General features: G+C 32.6%; 1 protein-coding gene across 1 annotated transcript in view; it reads left to right on the forward strand.

Annotated features, from left to right (window-relative positions):
- The first annotated feature begins 487 nt into the window (after positions 1-487).
- Positions 488-24,188, forward strand: part of LOC120353153 — a 46,289-nt gene continuing 22,588 nt past the window's right edge. The window contains exons 1-4 of the mRNA XM_039435884.1: positions 488-633; positions 5,482-5,533; positions 17,199-17,298; positions 22,005-22,103. Of these exons, the coding sequence (XP_039291818.1) occupies positions 5,489-5,533; positions 17,199-17,298; positions 22,005-22,103 (244 nt within the window). The 5' untranslated portion in view covers positions 488-633; positions 5,482-5,488. The remainder of the gene's footprint in view (positions 634-5,481; positions 5,534-17,198; positions 17,299-22,004; positions 22,104-24,188) is intronic.

Below are 24,188 nucleotides of genomic sequence, written 5' to 3' on the forward strand. Positions count from 1 at the left end.
GCTGGAGACAAACGAGGTCTGCTATCTCTTCATAGTGAATGATTTAATAGTTTACAAATAATGATAAATATATCGGTCAAGTGAATAATAATTAGACAATGGACTGGATAAAAATCTGATCTCAGACATAAAAGCAAATTCTTGAATCAAATTATGAAAAATTTTCCTGATCAATTTGACATCAAATTGATTATTTTATCAAGGAAATGATAATTATTATTGGATCAAATTTAATGGGATGAATTGAGTAACAGCTGTGTACAGTCAGTGGCAAAATGGAGAGACGTTTTTCTCCTATTTTTCTCTACTGCCATTATAACGTGGACATCATTATAGTGTTACGTCACTTGGTCCAGTTTATAGTTGCAAAAACGTCCACCTACAGCTCTGAGTGTCGGTTTTCTAACTTCACAAACCGAGTTGTTTGTTGGCAACGAAGAATTTTAATGAGTAGATGAATAATAATTAGACAATGACGTGGTTGGACTGACGTGTTCTTATCCAATTCATCAAACTATTTTTTAAAGTGAGACAGTATTTGTTCAGAGTCTTTGGTGGTAGGTCTGTTGTGTGTGGGACTACTGCGAGCCGCTTCAACCGACGACAATCTACATCGTATCAACAGAAAAATTGGTAAAAAGTTACACTTTCATCATAGAGAAACAATAGCATAAGTAGATATTCCATGGTATAGGGCGTTTATGTTGCAACTTTTACTGTTATCTCAAGCCAATAGTCCACGTAGTTCTCTCCTGTGAAGCTGTATGACGCTGGTAGTCACACATAGTGGGGAGGATATTTTTAATATTCTTTCCGAAGAATGGACATTGATATGTCCAAAGCTCCGCCAATTCATGTAGATGCATAACAATATGATTATTATCTATAGTTATTATATTACAAATTGCTTTTTCATATCATATACAGTTCAATAATTATTTTCTTAGTCTATGTGTAAATTCATCTATAATTTTGCTGTATTGTAAGCTATTGTATATAAGTGTATAAGCCAGTATATATTGTAATCTACATAAATAAAGTACTCAAACAATCAATCAATCAATATTGTGCCGTTCATACACACTTACCCGGTCAAAACAGTAAAAATCAACAATAATCGACAGTAATTGGCTTGAGATAACAGTAAAAGTTGCGACATGAACGCCCTATACCATGGGATATCTACTTATGCTATTGTTTCTCTACGGTTACACTTTCATTTTTCTTATACCTTCACTCTTTTATCAATCATACATCTATAGTAAGGTCCAAGTTATAATGGCAGTGCAGAAATATAAGAGAAAAATCTGGTGTGGCGCACTCACACAACTTTCCTTGCCGTTATAAAAATTTATCACCTGACGCTAGTGTTCCCGCGCATCTTAAGTCTACTATTCAAAGATTTGAGCCAGCTGGTGACAGGGCAATAACGCTGGAGACAAACGAGGTCTGGTATCTCTTCATAGTGAATCATTTGATAGAATCAACAGTTTGCAATTGGATAATCACATTTTCTCGAATTTCGAGCTTATTTTCAATTTTAGGTGAAAATGTCACAAGACATTAATTGTAGAGATTTTCATGCTCAATCTTTTCCACTCTGAATTTTTCGTTCAAATTGTATCTGGAGCCTGATAATTGAGAATCTAAAATCAAACTTTGCATAGATGGTGCAGTGAATTTTTACGGATATGAGACTTGTGGCAGTTGATAGAGCTTATCAATGAGTTTTCTAGGTATGGATTTGTTCAAAATTGTTGGAGCCGTTTCCGAGAAAACCGCGAAAAACCCTTTTTTTTGACAACATTTTTCCCATTTTAGTCGCCATCTTGAATCGCATTTGATCGAAATTGTTCGTGTCGGATCCTTATATTGTGAGGACCTTAAGTTCCAAATTTCAAGTCATTCCGTTAATTGGGAGATGAGATATCGTGTACACAGACGCACATACACTCATACATACACATACACACACACACACACATACAGACCAAAACCCAAAAACCACTTATTTGGACTCAGGGGACCTTAAAACGTATAGAAATTTAGAAATTGGGGTACCTTAATTTTTTTCGGAAAGCAATACTCTCCTTACCTATGGTAATAGGGCAAGGAAAGTAAAAACGTTGCCGTTAAAAACGTTGTAAAAGTAAAAACGTTGTAAAAATAAAAACGTTGTAAAAATAAAAACGTTGTTATTGAAAGTAAAAACGTTGTCTTGTCATTGTCTTCTATAGACGGTAGCTGATACAGATTTATTGATGTAATATTAACTGTTCATTCTCGTTTCAAATAATCCATTATATTTTATTTAGCAAGGATTTTTATTTTTCAATAATTTCATAATAAGTTTTCAAAATATATTTATTTTTTTATTTTAACGTTGTTATTGAAAGTAAAAACGTTGTCTTGTCATTGTCTTCTATAGACGGTAGCTGATACAGATTTATTGATGTAATATTAACTGTTCATTCTCGTTTCAAATAATCCATTATATTTCATTTAGCAAGGATTTTTATTTTTCAATAATTTCATGATAAGTTTTCAAAATTGAGATTATATATTTTGTTAGTTGATTATCAATTCTACATTGTTGAAAGACGATCTGGCGACAGAGCAAAGCGAGAAAGAGATAGCGCTATCCACTTTGTTGAATGATAGACAAGGAAAGCAGTATCATTGCTGATTAAACACTACCTATATAACGGGACCTCACTATACATTTCAACAGAAGAATTAGAAAATTGATAAGAGGTTATACTATGATTTCTCTCATACTTTTAATCTTTCATCAATATTGATCATCTTTAAAATATTGAGTAGGGTTGTGTTCGTTTGTTTGCATCAAAACTTGTCAAATTGTGGATTGCGTACCAGAAAAGTCACACAACTCTCCTTGCTCATTGAACTGTGAGCCTCATTCTCAAATGACAATAATTTAGGGGAATAACATAATGACGATTGGCGGTAACATATTTGAAACTACGATCAGACTACTGTATATGTATATATAGGCCTATATTGTTTCCAGAGTTCTTTTTCCTTTGTGTAAATTGTGAAATTCGATGATTTTTTCTAAAGTCGTCAAAACAGCTATTCTACAGATGAAATATCTAGACTATCTCTCCTACCTACCTAGCTCATGCACGACAAGGAGGTTACCAAGTCCATTTCTCTAGGATGGGGTGGACCCCCCATTAGTTTCTCAGAAAGGAGATTATGATTATACTATTGTTATTGTTTTCAGAGTACATTTTCCTTTGTTTGAATTATGAAATTTGAGGATTTTTTAAAAGTTGTCAAAACAGCTGCTCTACAGATGAAATATCTCGACTATCTGTCCTTTTCATAAACTGCTCAATTTTGAGAAAATCGTGAAAAACGTGGTTTTTCAGTAATTATCTGCCATTTTTCTTAAGAATTTAAGAAAAACATGGTTTTTTAGTGATTATCCGCTATATTTCTCAAGAATATTACGGAGTTCCTGCAATTTTCCCAGAAATGAGACTAATGTCATTTGATAGGGCTTATGAATGATAGGGCTTTGATAGGGCTATCCATGATATGAATTTGAAGGAAATCGTTGGAGCCGTTCTCGAGAAAACCGTGGAAAACACACACACACACACACACACAGACAAATACCCGAAAATTATGTTTTTGGACTCAGGGGACCTTGAAACGTATAGAAAACTTGGAATTGGGGTATCTTAATTCTTTTTGAGAAGCAATACTTGCAATACTTTCCAATAGGTAATAGGGCAAGTAAAGTAAAAACGGGAATAATTTAGATCTCCAAATTTTGCACATACGTAGACAGAATATCAATCTCGTGCACCTCGCAGCTCAAATTTCAATTTTCGTACTAGATTTTTCAGAATTACAGTTTAAATTCCATTCATGGCACATGAAATTTTATAAGGCATACATTGTACAGCCATGTTGATATAGGAATAGCTAATTGCAGAAAGGCAACATGTCCAGTTTTCATCATAATTTTACAGGAGAGACAAAAAACGTATTTAAACCTGAACCTAAACCTGTAGTAAACGATAGATTCAACACGTCGTCATTACAATGCTTTCAGTAGGACATGTATCCTTCCTACAATTAACGATGTATCTAACATTAAATAGTTGATTTTTTGAAAAAAAATTTTTTTGAAAAAGTTGGACATGTTTTCTTTCTGCAATATTAGCTATTAGCATAATCTATAGTGTGGTTCCACATTATAATTGCAGTGTACGATTGACAATACTGTTGCTGTCATTTTCTATCATACAACAAAACATATAGCACTATCTCTCTCTCCCGCTTTGCAATGTTGTCTATTTGCCAGAATATCTCATACTAGCCGTCAGGCTCGCTTCGTTCGCCGTATCCGTCAAGCTAGGGGGCTCCGCCCCCTGGACCCCCGACTTGATCGTCCGAAAATAAGATCAGCGGGCTCGCTTCACTCGCCTGCATTTTTCATTTGAGCATTCCATCAGAAAGTCAAAGTACTGAGAAAACGCAGAAAAGCTGTGAAAAACGCTGGTTTTCGGCGTATCTTTGATGAGATATTGAAGTCACAAAGTTTTTAGACCCTAGTCGATCCTCTGTACCAAATTTGAAAATTTTCTGTCTATTACTTGATGAAATAACTGAGAAAACGCAAAAAACGCGGGTGTATCTTTGGCATTATTTCAAATTCCTTCTAACACAACATTATTACACCCTAGCTCAGCTTCTGTACTAAGTTTGAACAATTACTGTTCATTCGTTCTCGATAAATCTGAGAAAAAGCAAAAAAACGCTGGGAAAACGCTAATTTTGGGCGTATTTTTGACTTTATTGCAAATTCCTTCTAACACAACATCATTACACCCTAGCTGAGCTTCTGTACTAAATTTGAACATTTTATGTTCATTTCTTTCTCGATGAAGCTGAGAAAACGCTAAAAAACGCTGGAAAAACGCAGATTTTGGGCGTATCTTTTTAAATATTTTCGTATCTTTTAAAATATGGAAATTTTTTCAAAGCCGTTCCTAGTGCGCCTCTAAAGGGCCAACTGAACATACCTACCAAATTTGAACATTTTTGGTCCGGTGAATTTTTAGTTCTGCGAGTGAGTGAGTGAGTGAGTGAGTGAGTCAGTACATACATGTCTATAAAATGTTTTAATGCTCTCCCTAATGATATAAGAGTAATTGACCATGAGAGTTTTAAACGGGTTTCAAAGAATTTGCTTATTGGAAAATGTTTATATAAATTTGATGAGTTTTCCGAAATTAAATTTTGAAAGCTAGTTGTGTGAATGTTTGTTTTTTGACTTGAGAGTACTAGGCAATTGATTTTAAAATAAAATAGATTAAAATAATGAAAATAAAATGTGATATTGCTGTAAGCTGATGACGTTGTTATGACATTTTCATGTTTTTGACAATAAATTATTTATTTATTTATTGACAAAATTTCTAAATATGTTTATTTTATTTCCAGTTGAAAAATGAAGAGTTCCGTGATTCTTGTGTTGATCTTCGTTCTTCTGAATGTGAGTTGAAAAATAATCAATAATTATATGATCTATATAATCTATATTATATAATAAAGGAAAAAACTGGCTTATACAGGGGATAGGGGATAGGAAATTCACGAATGACGCATCATCACGTCTCAACTACTCAACTAATCAACTTGAAATTTTGCATAATCTACCGATTATGGTTATAGGCATATTTCAATCTCTTCTAGTTTCCACTCGGTCAACTTTTCATTTTATCAAGTTTTAAAATAAACCGTCGCGGAGCAGGGTTACCCACTATAGTAAGGTCCACATTATAATGGCAGTGGATAAAGATAGAAGAACAGCGTTGCCGATCCTCTGCCTTGATTAATTATATTTCTACACTGTCGAAAACAGATTTGGAATCGTTGCGGAGCTAGAAAATGATAGTACTACCTGCTTTGTCGGATGATAGACAAGGATGGCAACATCAAAGTTTATCAAATACTGTCATTATAACATGGACCTCACTATAGTAATCAATAATATAATCATCATAGTTGGGAAATTGATTGATTGATTGAGTACTTTATTTATGTAGATTACAATATATACTGGCTTATACACTTATATACAATAGCTTACATTACAGCAAAATTATAGATGAATTTACATAATGTAGACTAAGAAAATAATTATTGAACTGTATATGATATGAAAAAGCAATTTGTAATATAATAACTATTGATAATAATTATATTGTTATGCATCTACATAAATTGGCGGAGCTTTGGACATATCAATGTCCATTCTTCGGAAAGAATATTCAAAATATTCTCCCCACTAACTCTCTACCAAAATATCATATTGAATAACTAGATCCAATGTAATATTTAATTTGGATGAATTTTAATATAGTTCATGGGATTATTGATGTAGAAAAATGAGTTGAAAATAAAATAAGGCATAATTAATGGAATAATTGATTTAGAAAAATAAGTTATAAATAAAATAAGGCATATTTAATGGAATAATTGATTAAGAAGTATAATTTATAAATAAAATGAAGCATAATATTATATTTCATTAGTCGCTCTGAAATGTTTAAGGCTGTGCAAAGGCTAAAAATAAACTTTCTACTCGTGATATATTTCAAAGTTTTTCGATTTGTATATCATCAAGCTATCAAAATTAGAAAGTTTTCTCAAGAAAACATTTTTTTTCTTCTCATTACTTTTTGAGATATGAGCACAGTATACATACAGTACGGAAACTTGGCTATACCCTGACGCCAAAATCCGCCATCTTGTTAGGAAGCGCCGCATTGTAATGGTATTGATGGTAGGTTCGGATCACTTTAATGATCCGGATCAATTGATCTCGTTCACTGCCACGAGCCAATCAGAAGACCAGGATTGGAACTTCCCAAGGTCACGTGACGTGTTTAGTATTGGCGTCATGTAAAAAGGATTGGTTAGAAAGGCGTTTGATTACAAGTTTCCATTCTGTATCTATTCTGTGATATGAGCGCCTAAAGTTTAAATTATTGGGACAGAAAATTTCAAATTCGGTAAGAGATAAATCCATGAGATTCAGAAGATGGATTCTTCATGGTATTGTTGATCTAGTGAAACAAAAATTTTCTGAAAATATCAATTTCCAAGATAGCTATTCAATTTACCAAAAATAACTTTTAGTTATTTTTGGTAAATTGGTCAACTTTTTCAAAAATTAACATTTACAGAAAAGTTTTGTTTTAATAGATCATCAATACCATGAAGAATCTATCCTCTGAATCTCATGGATTTATATCTTACCGAATTTGAAATTTTCTGTCCCGAAAATTCAAACTTCAGGCGCTCATATCTCAAAAAGTAATGATCGGAAAAAAAATGTTTTCTTGAGAATACTTTTTAATTTTGATAGCTTCATGATATACAAATCGAAGAAGTTTGGAAAATATCACGAGTAGAAAGTTTATTTTCATCCTTTGCACAGCCTGGACCGGTTTACGAGCTCGGGATTAGGCTAAGTTCTAGACTTAAAACAGCTGGAGTCAGAAAATTGGCATTCCGAAACGGGGCATAGTCGCAGTGCTTACCTATCATATCTCCAATTGAAAACGGTTTCCCTGGACGAAATAAAACATTCATAAATAATGCAAAATAGCTGAAAAGTTACACTATTTCCTCTTTAATTCATTTTGTGTTCAATTTCCTAGTTTTTCAAAATCCTATTATATTAAGCGAGCAATTTCTGTGGATCTGTTTATATTTTTATAACTGTTTTATCTTGTTATTTATGTTCAACGGATCTCGAAAACGACTTCAACGATTTTCACGTTGGAACAAAGTAGGTTCATGATATGAGAATTCGATTGCAATAGCCCTGGGAAAACTCGCTGAAGGACATGAAAAGGATAAAAATTATTCATCCTTGGAAAAACAGATGATAATTTAGTCGTGTGTCGAAACAGAAGATTCGTGTGGAGAGAGACAGAATTATTTCCAGCTGTGTAATCAATCAGCGAGAAATATTATCTAGAAATTTTAATCAACTTGATCAAAATAATCTGTTTTTTTGACATGACATGATAATCTCGATTGCACTAGGTCTCATCCCTGGGAGAACTCGCTGAAGGACATGAAAAGGATAACAATTATTCATCCTTGGAAAAACAGATGATAATTTCGTCGTGTGTCGAAACAGAAAATTCGTGAGTGGAAGAGAGACAGAATTATTTCCAGCTGTGTAATCAATCAGCGAGAAATATTATCTAGAAATTTCAATCGACTTGATCAAAATAATCTGGTTTTTTGACATGACATGATAATCATTCTAAACTAGCTGGCCTGGCGAACTTCGTACCGCTAAATAGTTAATCCATCTCATGACAAACTTTAGCTGGATGCACACCTGAGGGGGTGCGATGCGGCATTTTGCATCCAGGTGCTTCTTGCTCATTGGTTTGCATAGAAGAACTCACACACACTGAATCGGACATGGCGTGGACCGGTGTGATAAGGCAATCCCCATAAGATCAACACTTAGTATCACCAAGCCGCGCCTCCTCGGGTGTGCCTAGTCTTAGCTCAATCATGATGCACAATATTTTCATGAAAATTATCCAACACCCAGTATATTTATCTCAATATGGACTTCCTATGTGCTTGGTTAGTTGTGCAGCAGTTTGTATTTTTAGATATAGTTGAATGCGGCTTGCTGGGAAATTGAATGGCATATCTCCTTGCAGCTGATTTTCCTGTGCATATTCTAAATTAACAGCATTTCGAGTTCTACGACCCAAGTTTGGACGTCGTTCGCACCGCTGAATTATTATTGGAATTAAAATTTCGTGAATCAGTAGAAAGAAAGGAGAAAAACAGATCTGCCGGCGGCTATTGGATGACGCAATGGATTATAACAGCTGATTTTTATTCCTGTGTGTGGCCAGCTCACAAATCTTCTTCCATAAGGATTGAATGTAAATTTTGAAGGACCGTAGGAAAGAGTCCTGAAGTCTGATTATGAATTTAGTTTTGAAGCATCTATATTTGGAAATCTTCTTTGTGAAAATACTTGAGGACTGAAAATTTTGTGAATTGAAGAACGACAAGACTTAACCTACCTATTTCGAACTATGTGTTATCTAAATTTGGGAGAGGAATAGCACAAGGTTATCTTATTTTTCCTCTCCCTATCATTTTGATAATATACTTATTGTATAAATGAAATGAAAATGATAGGCTATAAACCTGCTCCTGAACATAACAAACATAACTAAACAAAAATCATCAAATTTGGTGCACAAATAGAAAAGCTATTGAATGTCAAAATTTGAGGCTCGATTTTTATTTTTATAGACTAGAGTATGTCATATTTTCAAAGTTATTCATTATTTGACAATTTTAAGTGAGTGTTATTTTGTTATTCAATTTGGTTTGTAAATAATCTGAATTAGAACTTTTTCGTTTTCAAATGTTTGGACTGAAAATTGAACCTGAATTCAAGTGTATGGAACATAACCTACTTTCTGGACTATGTATAGTGTATAAATCAAAAATCGGGCAACGAACTGTTTTGGGCTGTGCCTGTTAGTCCTTCCCCAATCATTTCAAAGAATCTGTTTATCAATAGTTTAAGAATAAATAACACGCAAAGCTCGGTGCCCCAATATCTCAATTCAAACTTGGGCTGTGACTTTGATCTGTTATGAAAATCCAATTTTCTGACTCCAGCTGTTTGAGTCTACAACTTAGCTGAACCCCAAACTTAGAAACCGGGCCCCAGTTCTATTGGGAGATTGTTCAGTGAGAAACATTATGCGAAACTTTGAAGATGCCATCAGTACCGCCTGTACTGATTCATTGCTCATGATTAATTGAAATGATTTTAATCATTGATGTAGCTTTAATTGACCGAACGAAGTGAGGTCTAAAGGTGCGTACAGACTGTCGCTCTGCTCCGCAACCGAAAGTCACTCCAGCAGAGTGATTGATGATCGACCGGCGAGCAACAGTGGTTCGACCGGGGAACGCGAGATGATCTAACATCTTCCGTAACGTTCATGATGGGTGCGTGGGAGGAGCGACTGTGGTTCGATGGTGGTACGAGGGCGGCACGAGAGCGGCACGAGAGCGGTACGAGGGCGGTACGAGGGAGGAGCATGCTCGGTGTGGGTTGGAAGCGCGGATATGTGTACACAGCTTAAGATTCAAGTCGACGGTTTGGCATTTCTCTTAATGTTTAAATGTTTATATGTTGCACATTTACGGCGAAACGCGGTAATAGATTTTCATGAAATTTGACAGGTATGTTCCTTTCTTAATTGTGCGTCAACATATGTACAAGGTTTTTGGGAAATTTGCATTTCAAGGATAATATAAAAGGAAAAAGGAGCCTCCCTCATACGCCAATATAAGAGTGAAAATCATACTATAGAATTATTCATCATTAATCAGCTGACAAGTGATTACACAGATGTGTGGAGAAGCCAGTCTATTGCTGTATTTCCATAAGGTCTATAGTTTCAATCAGGTACTTGTGGATGAGAATACTGCGTGAGGTCTACTGTTCACAGAACTACTAGTATAATAAGAAGCTTCAATATAATAAGATTGCTGTGAAGGGTTGTATATCGAGGGGTTTTTGAGTGAATATCGTTGTATTTCAGCTTGAATTTGTAATTTTTTTGGTTCTGGGTGAATTTCAGTTTCAAATTTTGCTGCCCCAGTCAATTTTTGGCATCTGAACATTTTGTTAAAGTGTAAATACTAACATTTCTAGAACAAATGATATCCCTCTCAGCTGCTAGGTTCGTTGCATTTCTCTCTTTGATGAAACAGTTAAGGTGCGTACAGACTTTCGCTCTGCTCCGCAACCAAACGTCACTCCAGCAGAGCGATTGATGATCGACAGGGGAGCAACAGTGGTTCGACCGGGGAACGCCAGAAGATCTGACATCTTCCGTAACGTTCATGATGGGTGCGACTGCAGAGCGGGGGCAGAGCGACTGCGGTACGATTGAGGAACGAGGTCGGTACGAGGGCGGAGCGTGCTCGGTGAGGGTTGGAAGCACGTATATGTGTATACAGCTTAAGGTTGACTACTGAAAGACGGGAATGTGTGTTGAACATGATGTGTGTACACACATGACGTCATACATTGTTGCGTCCGCACAGCATTGAAAATGTTTTGGTATTTATCTTCGATTTTTTGTTGTTTATTTCCTCTTTACAGCTCTATTTGAGTTGAATCATGTTTTATTTTTAATCCATTTATCTATTATTTATCCATTTTTCTATTTATTTATTAATTACGTTTATCACAAACAATACAATGATCGGGAAAATCAGTCTACTGCCCAGAACGTTTCCAATGTCTTAATTCAGTTTCAAATTGTTCAATTATTATACATAGTTTATGTCCAATAAAATTTCTACACCAAATCATCATTCTTCAAATACTAGTAGTTCTGTGAACAGTAGACCTCACGCAGTATTCTCATCCGCAAGTACCTGATTGAAACTATAGATAATATGAAAATACAGCAATAGACTGGCTTCTTTACACATCTGTGTAATCACTTGTCAGCTGATTAATGATGAATGATTCTATAGTCTGATTTTCACTATGATATTGGCGTATGAAGGAGGCTGAGGCTCGTTTTTACTTTCCTTGCCCTATTACCATAGGAAAGGAAAGTATTGCTTTCCAAAAAAAATTAAGGTACCCCAATTTCAAGTTTTCTATACGTTTCAAGGTCCCCTGAGTCCAAAAACATGATTTTTGGGTGTTGGTCTGTGTGTGTGTATGTGTGTATGTGTGTGTGTGTGTATGTCTGTGAACACGATAACTCCATTCCTAATCAACCGATCGACTTGAAATTTTAAACTTAAGGTCCCTATACCATGAGGACCCGACAATAAGAAATTCAATAAAATTCAATTCAAGATGGCGGAAAAAATGGCGGATAATTACTAAAAAACCATGTTTTTCACGTTTTTCTCGAAAACGGCTCTAACGATTTTCTTCAAATTTATATCATGGATAGCTATTTATAAGCCCTATCAACTAGCATAAGTCACATTTCTGGGAAAATTTCAGGAGCTCCGTAATATTCTTGAGAAAAATGGCGGAAAATGACTAAAAAACCATGTTTTTCACGGTTTTCTCGAAAACGGCTCCAACGATTTTCTTAAAATTTATACCATGGATAGCTATTTTTAAGCCCTATCAACTGGCATAAGTTTCATTTCTGGGAAAATTTCAGGAGCTTCGTAATATTCTTGAGAAAAATGGCGGATAATGACTAAAAATCCATGTTTTTCACCGTTTTCTCGAAAACTGCTCTAACGATTTACTTCAAATTCATACCATGGATAGATATTCATAAGCACTATCAACTGGCATGAGTTTTTTCCTTGGAAAATAGCAGGAGCTCCGTAATATTCTTGAGAAAAATGGCGGATAATTACTAAAAAACCATGTTTTTCACGATTTTTTCAAAATAACTTGACCGATTTTTTTCAAATTCATACTCTGTATAGTTATTTATCAGCTCTATTAACTGGCATGAGTCTCCTTTCTGGGAAACTAATGGGGGGTCCACCCCATCCTTGAGAAATGGACTTTGTAACCTCCTTCTCGTGCATGAGGTAGGTAGGTAGAGCAGTTCATAAAAAGAACACATAGTCGAGATATTTCATCTGTAGAACAGCTGTTTTGACGACTTTAAAAAAATGACGACTAAAAAAATCATTGAATTTCACAATTTACACAAAGGAAAAGTACTCTGAAAACATTATATATACACATATACAAAAGTCTGATCGTAGTTTCGAATATGAGCAAGGAAAGTTGTGTGAGTGTACCACACCAGATTTTTACTTTTATATTATCCTTGAAATGCAAAATTTCCAAAAACCTTGTATATACGTCGACGCGCAATTAAAAAAGGAACATACCTGTCAAATTACATGAAAATCTATTTCTGCGTTTCGCCGTAAATGCGCAACATATAAACATTTAAACATCTAAACATTTAAAATTCAAACATTTGAACATTTAAACAGTTAAACATATAAACATTTAAACATTTAAACATTTAAACATTTGAACATTTAAACATTTAAACATTTAAACATTTAAACATTTAAACATTTAAACATTTAAACATTTAAACATTTAAACATTTAAACATTTAAACATTTAAACATTTAAACATTTAAACATTTAAACATTTAAACATTTAAACATTTAAACATTTGAACATTTGAACATTCAAACATTTAAACTTTAAACATTTAAACATTTAAACATTTAAACATTAAACATTAAACATTTAAACATTTAAACATTTAAACATTTAACATTTAAACATTTGAACATTAAACATTTAAACATTTAAAAATTTAAACATTAAACATTTAAACATTTAACATTTAAACATTTAAACATTAAACATTGAACATTTAAACATTTAAACATTTAAACATTTAAACATTTAAACATTTAAACATTTAAACATTCAAACATTTAAACATTTAAACATTTAAACATTAAACATTTAAACATTCAAACATTTAAACATTTAAACATTTAAAGATTTAACATTTAACATTTATTTAAACATTTATTTAAACATTTAAACATTTAAACATTTAAACATTAAACATTTAAACATTTAAACATTAAACATTTAAACATTTAAACATTTAAACATTTAAACATTTAAACATTTAAACATTTAAACATTAAACATTTAAACATTTAAACATTTAAACATTTAAACATTTAAACATTTAAACATTTAAACATTTAAACATTTAAACATTTAAACATTTAAACTTTAAACATTTAAACATTTAAACATTTAAACATTTAAACATTTAAACTTTAAACATTCAAACATTCAAACATTTAAACATTTAAACATTAACATTTAAACATTTAAACATTTAAACATTTAAAACTTTTAAACATTTAAACATTAAACATTTATTTAAACATTTATTTAAACATTTAAACATTTAAACATTTAACCATTTAAACATTTAAACATTTAAACTTTAAAACTTTAACATTTAAACATTTAAACATTTAAACATTTAAACATTTAAACATTTAAACATTTAAACATTTAAACATTTAAACATTTAAACATTTAACATTTAAACATTTAAACATTTAATACTAGTAGTTCTGTGAACAGTAGACCTCACGCAGTATTCTCATCCGCAAGTACCTGATTGAAACTATAGATAATATGAAAATACAGCAATAGACTGGCTTCTTTACACATCTGTGTAATCACTGTCAGCTGATTAATGATGAATGATTCTATAGTCTGATTTTCACTATGATATTGGCGTATGAAGGAGGCTGAGGCTCGTTTTTACTTTCCTTGCCCTATTACCATAGGAAAGGAAAGTATTGCTTTCCAAAAAAAATTAAGGTACCCCAATTTCAAGTTTTCTATACGTTTCAAGGTCCCCTGAGTCCAAAAACATGATTTTTGGGTGTTGGTCTGTGTGTGTGTATGTGTGTATGTGTGTGTGTGTGTATGTCTGTGAACACGATAACTCCATTCCTAATCAACCGATCGACTTGAAATTTTAAACTTAAGGTCCCTATACCATGAGGACCCGACAATAAGAAATTCAATAAAATTCAATTCAAGATGGCGGAAAAAATGGCGGATAATTACTAAAAAACCATGTTTTTCACGGTTTTCTCGAAAACGGCTCCAACGATTTTCTTAAAATTTATACCATGGATAGCTATTTATAAGCCCTATCAACTAGCATAAGTCACTTTCTGGGAAAATTTCAGGAGCTCCGTAATATTCTTGAGAAAAATGGCGGAAAATGACTAAAAAACCATGTTTTTCACGGTTTTCTCGAAAACGGCTCCAACGATTTTCTTAAAATTTATACCATGGATAGCTATTTTTAAGCCCTATCAACTGGCATAAGTTTCATTTCTGGGAAAATTTCAGGAGCTTCGTAATATTCTTGAGAAAAATGGCGGATAATGACTAAAAATCCATGTTTTTCACCGTTTTCTCGAAAACTGCTCTAACGATTTACTTCAAATTCATACCATGGATAGATATTCATAAGCACTATCAACTGGCATGAGTTTTTTCCTTGGAAATAGCAGGAGCTCCGTAATATTCTTGAGAAAAATGGCGGATAATTACTAAAAAACCATGTTTTTCACGATTTTTTCAAAATAACTTGACCGATTTTTTTCAAATTCATACTCTGTATAGTTATTTATCAGCTCTATTAACTGGCATGAGTCTCCTTTCTGGAAACTAATGGGGGGTCCACCCCATCCTTGAGAATGGACTTTGTAACCTCCTTCTCGTGCATGAGGTAGGTAGGTAGAGCAGTTCATAAAAAGAACACATAGTCGAGATATTTCATCTGTAGAACAGCTGTTTTGACGACTTTAAAAAAATGACGACTAAAAAAATCATTGAATTTCACAATTTACACAAAGGAAAAAGTACTCTGAAAACAATTATATATACACATATACAAAAGTCTGATCGTAGTTTCGAATATGAGCAAGGAAAGTTGTGTGAGTGTACCACACCAGATTTTTACTTTTATATTATCCTTGAAATGCAAAATTTCCAAAAACCTTGTATATACGTCGACGCGCAATTAAAAAAGGAACATACCTGTCAAATTACATGAAAATCTATTTCTGCGTTTCGCCGTAAATGCGCAACATATAAACATTTAAACATCTAAACATTTAAAATTCAAACATTTGAACATTTAAACAGTTAAACATATAAACATTTAAACATCTAAACATTTAAAATTCAAACATTTGAACATTTAAACAGTTAAACATATAAACATTTAAACATTTAAACATTTAAACATTAAAACATTTGAACATTTAACATTTAAACTTTAAACATTTAAACATTTAACATTTAAACATTTAAACATTTAAACATTTAAACATTTAAACATTTAAACATTTAACATTTAAACATTAAACATTAAACATTTAAACATTTAAACATTTAAACATTTAAACATTTGAACATTTGAACATTCAAACATTTAAACATTTAACATTTAAACATTTAAACATTTAAACATTTAAACATTTAAACATTTAACATTTAAAACATTCAAACATTTAAACATTTGAACATTTGAACATTCAAACATTTAACATTTAAACATTTAAACATTTAAACATTTAAACATTTAAACATTTAAACATTTAAACATTTAAACTTTAAACATTTAAACATTTAAACATTTAAACATTTAAACATTTAAACATTTAAACATTTAAACATTCAAACATTTAAACATAAACATTAAACATTTAAACATTTAAAAATTTAAACATTTAAACATTTAAACATTTAACATTTAAACATTAAACATTTAAACATTTAAAAATTTAAACATTTAAACATTTAAACATTAAACATTTAAACATTTAAACATTTAAACATTTAAACATTTAACATTTAAACATTTAAACATTTAAACATTAAAATTTAAACATTTAAACATTTAAACATTTAAACATTTAAACATTTAACATTTAAACATTTAAACTTTAACATTTAAACATTTAACATTTAAACATTTGAACATTTGAACATTCAAAAATTTAAACATTAAGAGAAATGCCAAACCGTAGACTTGAGTCTACTCACCTCCCTCGGTCAATAGATTAGAATAAAACAAACAATTTTAAATTTGTATAGATCTATTGTTCTTATCAATCTCAGATTAAAATCCTTTTCAGTTTGTATTTAAAGTAGTTGTTATTGATTGTCTATTTCACGTTAGAAGCTGCCAAATAGCTGGTTCTATAGTGAGGTACATGTTATAATGGCAGTGGATAAAGATAGAAGAATAGCGATGCCGATTCTCTCTATTTATTATTTATATTTCTACACTGTCAAAACATAATTGGCATCGCTGCGGAAAGGATAGCACCACCGGCTTTGTGGGATGATAGACAAGGATAGCAAAACCAAAGTTGATCAAATACTGTCATTATAACGTGGACCTCACTATAGTGTTCGAAGTGTGATATCACAACTTGCATGACGAGCAAGTGTGTACACACATGTCCAACATACATGCATGACGAGAAGTGTACACACATGCTCGGATGTTGGTGGCCACCCTAATGATAATTTCACATGTTTTCCTGACAGTGGATTGAAATATCGCATCAGGCTCCCCCACCAAAAGCTCGAAGAGCTAGCTTAGCGCAAACTGCTCATCAAGCTGCGTCATCTCGATCTGCCAAAGTTGGTGAGTTTTCCCCTGTTTTTAGGGAAATAACATTTTAGTTTTTCCCTCAAGATTAGTCACAAGGTTTAAGCATAGAGGAACAATAGCATAAGTAGATATCCCATGGTATAGGGCGTTTATGTCGCAACTTTTACTGTTATCTCAAGCCGATAGTTCACGTAGTTCTTTCCTATGCAGCTGTGTGACACTGGTATTCTCTCATATTGTGCCATTCATACACTCTCACCCCAACAAAACAATAAAAATTGACAGTAATCGGCTTGAGATAACAGTAAAAGTTGCCACAAAACGCCCTATACCATGGGATATCTACTTACGCTATTGTTTCTCTAAGGTTTAAGTCACAAGATTAGTCACAGTTACGATTATAGAAGAATATCTACTTACGCTATTGTTTCTCTATGGTTTAAGTCACAAGATTAGTCACAGTTACGATTATAGAAGAATATCTACTTACGCTATTGTTTCTCTATGGTTTAAGTCACAAGATTAGTCACAGTTACGATTATAGAAGAATATTGTGACCAATTAGTGAGGTCCACATTATAATGGCAGTGCACAATTGACAATACTGTTGCTGTCCTTTTCTATCATACAACAAAACAGATAGCGCTATCTCTCTCTCTCACTTTGCAATTTTGTCTATTTGTCAGAATATTTTATATTTACTTTTGACAGTGACTGTACAAAACTGAACTAACCATATTCTCAGCCACCATTTTTTTTCATCATTATATCAAAATACTTGAGTACACAAGTAATATAATTATTGATTCAAAATGTATTTTTGAAACAATGAAATAATTTTTAAACATTATCTTATGAGAAACACAAATTTAAATACCTGAAATGACATGTTAAAAGTAGATAACTAACTATCCTAGACTTCATCATTGCTTAAGTTAGCCTACCCATATAGGTAGGCCTACCGGTATAGATAATATTTAGAAGCTATTTCAGATATAATCCATTGAAATTCATTATTTTCAAATAGGATTTCTATTTTTCTATTATTTTTTATGGGAATTGGATAGAATACCTACCAAATAACTCAATTTCTGTTGTTTTGGAATTCAGATTGTTGTATCACAGTTTTTTAAATTAGCCGCCATTTCAGGTTTGTATAAAAATAAAATCTAATCTCAGTCATGAAAGCAAATTTTTGAATCAAATTATGAAAAAATAGTTATTTGTATATCTAGAGTGTCAAAACATAATTGGCATCGCTGCGGAAAGGATAGCACCACCGGCTTTGTGGGATGATAGACAAGGATAGCAAAACCAAAGTTGATCAAATACTGTCATTATAACGTGGACCTCACTATAGTGTTCGAAGTGTGATATCACAACTTGCATGACGAGCAAGTGTGTACACACATGTCCAACATACATGCATGACGAGAAGTGTACACACATGCTCGGATGTTGGTGGCCACCCTAATGATAATTTCACATGTTTTCCTGACAGTGGATTGAAATATCGCATCAGGCTCCCCCACCAAAAGCTCGAAGAGCTAGCTTAGCGCAAACTGCTCATCAAGCTGCGTCATCTCGATCTGCCAAAGTTGGTGAGTTTTCCCCTGTTTTTAGGGAAATAACATTTTAGTTTTTCCCTCAAGATTAGTCACAAGGTTTAAGCATAGAGGAACAATAGCATAAGTAGATATCCCATGGTATAGGGCGTTTATGTCGCAACTTTTACTGTTATCTCAAGCCGATAGTTCACGTAGTTCTTTCCTATGCAGCTGTGTGACACTGGTATTCTCTCATATTGTGCCATTCATACACTCTCACCCCAACAAAACAATAAAAATTGACAGTAATCGGCTTGAGATAACAGTAAAAGTTGCCACAAAAACGCCCTATACCATGGGATATCTACTTACGCTATTGTTTCTCTAAGGTTTAAGTCACAAGATTAGTCACAGTTACGATTATAGAAGAATATCTACTTACGCTATTGTTTCTCTATGGTTTAAGTCACAAGATTAGTCACAGTTACGATTATAGAAGAATATCTACTTACGCTATTGTTTCTCTATGGTTTAAGTCACAAGATTAGTCACAGTTACGATTATAGAAGAATATTGTGACCAATTAGTGAGGTCCACATTATAATGGCAGTGCACAATTGACAATACTGTTGCTGTCCTTTTCTATCATACAACAAAACAGATAGCGCTATCTCTCTCTCTCACTTTGCAATTTTGTCTATTTGTCAGAATATTTTATATTTACTTTTGACAGTGACTGTACAAAACTGAACTAACCATATTCTCAGCCACCATTTTTTTTCATCATTATATCAAAATACTTGAGTACACAAGTAATATAATTATTGATTCAAAATGTATTTTTGAAACAATGAAATAATTTTTAAACATTATCTTAAAACTGAAACCTAAAAACCGGTCGTCTGATTGGCACTGCCAATTGCGCTATCTATCGGCAAAAGTTGTAACAATTATATCAGCTGTGCGTCTACCAAAAATGGCTGACTCCAGATCACGCGGTTCAGATTTGAATTGCAGATCAGAAATATTTGTTGGATGGTATTTTGAATAGGATAAAATATCTTTGAAATTGTATAAATTTTTATCATCTACTAATATTAAGAATATATTTCATAAGTTGATCAAATTCCTGGTTGTGGTATTGAATTCAGTTGACTCAATGACAGACACCTCTATTATGCTTTCTCATCTGAGCTTAGACCTTCTAACCTATTACAATGTAAGTTTTAGATGATTCCCATGTTATTTAAATGGAGTCACTTTTACTCCCTAGGGAGTTTTTCTGTTTTTTACTACCGAGAGCGAAAAAGTGACACTTTAGTATTATGTTTCAGGGAGTAAAGTAAGTACTTTAGACAGTAGGTGGAGGAAAATATATTTTCTTGATCAATTTGACATTAAAATTGATTATTTTATCAAGGAAATGATAATTATTATTAGAATAAATTTAATGGGATGAATTGAGTAACAGCTGTGTACAGTCAGTGGCAAAATGGAGAGACTTGGCAACGTTTTTCTCCTATCTTTCTTCACTACCATTATAACGTGGACCTCACTATAGTCGACAGCATGATGTGTTTGCAAATGGTGACACTCAGACCAGTCGATTCTAGTCTCCACGACGTGAGGTCACCATTTGAAAACACATGCTCTCGACTATAGTGAGGTCCACGTTATAATGGTAGTGAAGAAAGATAGGAGAATAGTGATGCCGATTCTCTGCATTAATTAATTATATTTCTACACTGTCAAAAACATAATTGGCATCGTTCTGGACCTAGAAAAGGAAAGTACCACCGGCTTTGTCGAATAATAGACATTTATAGCAAAACCAAAGTTGATCAAATACTGTCATTACAACGTGGACCTCACTATGGAGTCGAGTCTCTTCTCGACCTGAGTCGTGTAGTGTGAGTCAAGCCCAAAGGTGCTACAGATATATGCACCACAAACATGAGCAATTCACTTTTAATCAGCTGATTGTATCTGTTTTTTTACAGAAACGGTAAGATACAGATATAAAAAGCTTGGCATCAGCTGATTAAAAGTGAATTGCTCCTCCTGTTCACGGCGCATAAATCTGTACGCACCTTTACAATGCAGATCGACTTGATAAAAGCTCTAGGGCTTACCATATTATGTTAAATGACAGTGTTTGATTGGCAATTGTATTGCTATCCTTGTCTTTCATTTAACAAAGTGGATAGTGCTATCTCCTTCTTTGTTTGATCTGTTGCCAGAACGCTTTTTAACAATTTAGAAATATAATAATCAATTAACAAAATATTCAATCTTGATTATAAAAATTCATTATAGAATTTTATTTTCATTGAAAAACATAATTTATTACTTGTTAAACTATAATTGGCATTTTAAACGAGAATGAACAGTTGAAACTACATCAATAAACCGTTATCAGTTGCCCTCCTTAGAAGGCATTGATAAGACAGAGGATCAGCAACATTGTTCTCCTATCTTTCTGGACCTCACTATAGTAAATTCACTTCTACTCATGTAAACCTCCCCAATAATATCCGGATTTTTGCCCTGTTTGTAAAACTCTCAATACTTGAATTATATACAATATTTATTTATTTATTTGAATAAATAAATAAATGAAAATAAATAAATAAAAAAATTGCATGGTTGCCTGTAAAGTCAGTATACGGGCGAAAGTTTTACGTGACAACGACTTTGAGTGGTAAAATAATTTTAATGTGAATATTCATTCGTATAGTAGGAAGAAGGATGAAATAATAACTCACAATGAGAGTGAGTGAGAGGCACGCGTCCCTTCCACTCGGGCATGGTTAGCCCGCGACCACCTAAGAGCGAGAGAGACAACCATTGACTTGACATTTTGAAGTAGTGGCGCGCAGGAGATTACTTGCGGCGCCTGCGCAGGTTGACTGCTCCGTTTCACTCTCTCTCTCCAGGTGAATGCCTTCGGGCTGCTGGGCTTGCTGCTACGTTGCTCGCCACTGCTCCTATTCGTGCTCTTTCCAGACGACCGTGAACCGAAACGAACGCTCTCACTTGCTCTCATTGTGAGCGCATAACGTGGGAACGTAACGCAGTTTCTTGAAGTGTCTCCCGGCAAACCACTTTATAAGACGTTGTCACGTCAATAAATAAATAAATGAATAAATAAATAAATAAATAGATAAATAAATAAATATGTTTTTTTTACAGAGTTATTCGATGTTTTGGACTCCGACAAGGATGGATATGTAACTAGAGCTGATCTTGACACCTTTTGTCAAGGGACCGCTTACAAGGCGCGAAAATATAGTAAGTGCTAGATCTTTTATCAAATCTATATGCATTCTAAGGGCCGTTTGCACAGTATAGATTGCTAAACTCGATTAAGTTGATCAAGTTCAAGTTAATCTGAAAGTTCAAACTTGAATCGGTTTTCGCAGTGCATTTACTAATCCAGTTTAAGTTAAACTAGTTTAGCGTTAAGTTGGTAATAGAATGTCATCATTTATAATATCAGGAAGGGTAATTTTTACAGGAAATTTGCTATTTGTTTACAAAACATTAGTAAATTGAGGTTATGTAGCTACTATTTCCCACTGAACTGGATACTAACTGGAATGGACTAGCAACACAAAGAAAGTGAGGCACCTGGTAAAGATAGGCAACCCGCATTGCTGTGGGATTCGTCATTACACATTGGCTCTTATGGAAAAATACATTGCACAGTTTCAATTTCTATTTTATTCCTATATTGTATGTCTTATTCCATGGAAGCGTTATTTTTACTTTATTAAGCAGTTCATTGTTAACTTTTTGAGAGCAAAAATAATGAAATAGGTTGAATATGAATAAAGAAAAAATTTTTTTCATTTGTGACTACAGTAGTTTTAGTATTGTCAACTTTTCACAAGCAAGGGAATAACTTTGGGCCAGATTTCAGAGAAGCGTATCATCTATTTATTTAACAAGGACAAATATAAACTGTCATGAAATGATTGGGAATGAAAAAACAGGCTCATAGTCCTTATTATTCCAATCCCGAATTTTGTTCGTACACAGTCCAAAGGAGGGCTGTGTTTAATCGAAACTATTAAACACAGTCTTATGTTTATTTTGATAGTATATAGTATTGTTTTTTGGATTATATGATTTATTGTTATTGTTAAAGGAAAGATTTATGATTTATTGTTTAAGGAAATATCTTAATTTAATAATATAGGCCTACTTACAGCAGGCTATTAATGTAGAATAATTATGTAGGTGTGCATTAGTGTAATTTCAAATCATGTAAGAGTAGGAGTTTCAGAAATGAAGCAAATAACGAAGAAACATTTTATTATATTATATGACTATGATAAGCAAACAGTAAAATATGCTACATAATTACCAGAGCAAAATAAACAATTTGAAATTGAAAGGTTTCAAAAATTAATTACAATTCAGCTGATAACAATCTCATATTTTTCACAATAAAAGTAGGTAAATAAAATGAATTATTTATCTCTTTCCTGTATAGGGCTACTTGTAATATAAATATAAAGAAAATAAAAATCTCAGTACCCTTTTTTAAAATATTTTTAAAAAACATGTTGTGATAAAATATTTTAAAAAAGGGTACTGAGATTTTTATTTTCTTTATATTCAAAATGAATTATGTTGACTCATGATGATTATTAACACAGGATTATTAAATATATTATAATAGCAATGCACTAGGTATTCTGATAACATTCCAAATCATGTAAGTGTGGGAATTTCAGAAATGATGCAAAGAAATCTATGAAGAAACATTTATATTAATTGTATTATAATTATGACCATATGATAAGCAAACAGTAAAATATGCTAAATAATTATTATAATATTGTAAATTGAACAATTATTTATTTGAAACGTAAATGTTTCAAAGATTAATCACAATTCAGCTGATAGCAATATCATATTTTTCAAAATAAAAGTAGGCTACTAAAATAAAGTAGGTACCTAAAATAAATTATGTCATGTCATGATGATAACACAGAAATTATTAATCATTTGTATTTATTCTTTTTTGAATAAGGATTCATTTGTTCTTCAACTATGTTTTTTTATTTTAGATGCTAATAAAGTAGGCCTAAATTTTCAATTAGCATAGAAACTATCACAGTATACTAGGAATAAAACCAAATTTGTTGTTTTATTTTTGGTCAAATAAACTGATCAATATAGAAAAAAAGTATTGGAAATGCATGTAAAACAAAAAGGTTCCTTCAAATTAATTATTAGACTAAAAATGTTTGACTTACCAGTGAAATGGTATTTCATTTCCTTTAACATGCCCATTCTTGCATCCAAATGCAACACAATACATCACCATTTTTCAGTCGTATTTTTATCCAATTCTACGCATTTTAC

Source organism: Nilaparvata lugens, chromosome 9 (genome assembly GCF_014356525.2).
Source record: "Nilaparvata lugens isolate BPH chromosome 9, ASM1435652v1, whole genome shotgun sequence".
Lineage (NCBI taxonomy): Eukaryota > Metazoa > Arthropoda > Insecta > Hemiptera > Delphacidae > Nilaparvata > Nilaparvata lugens.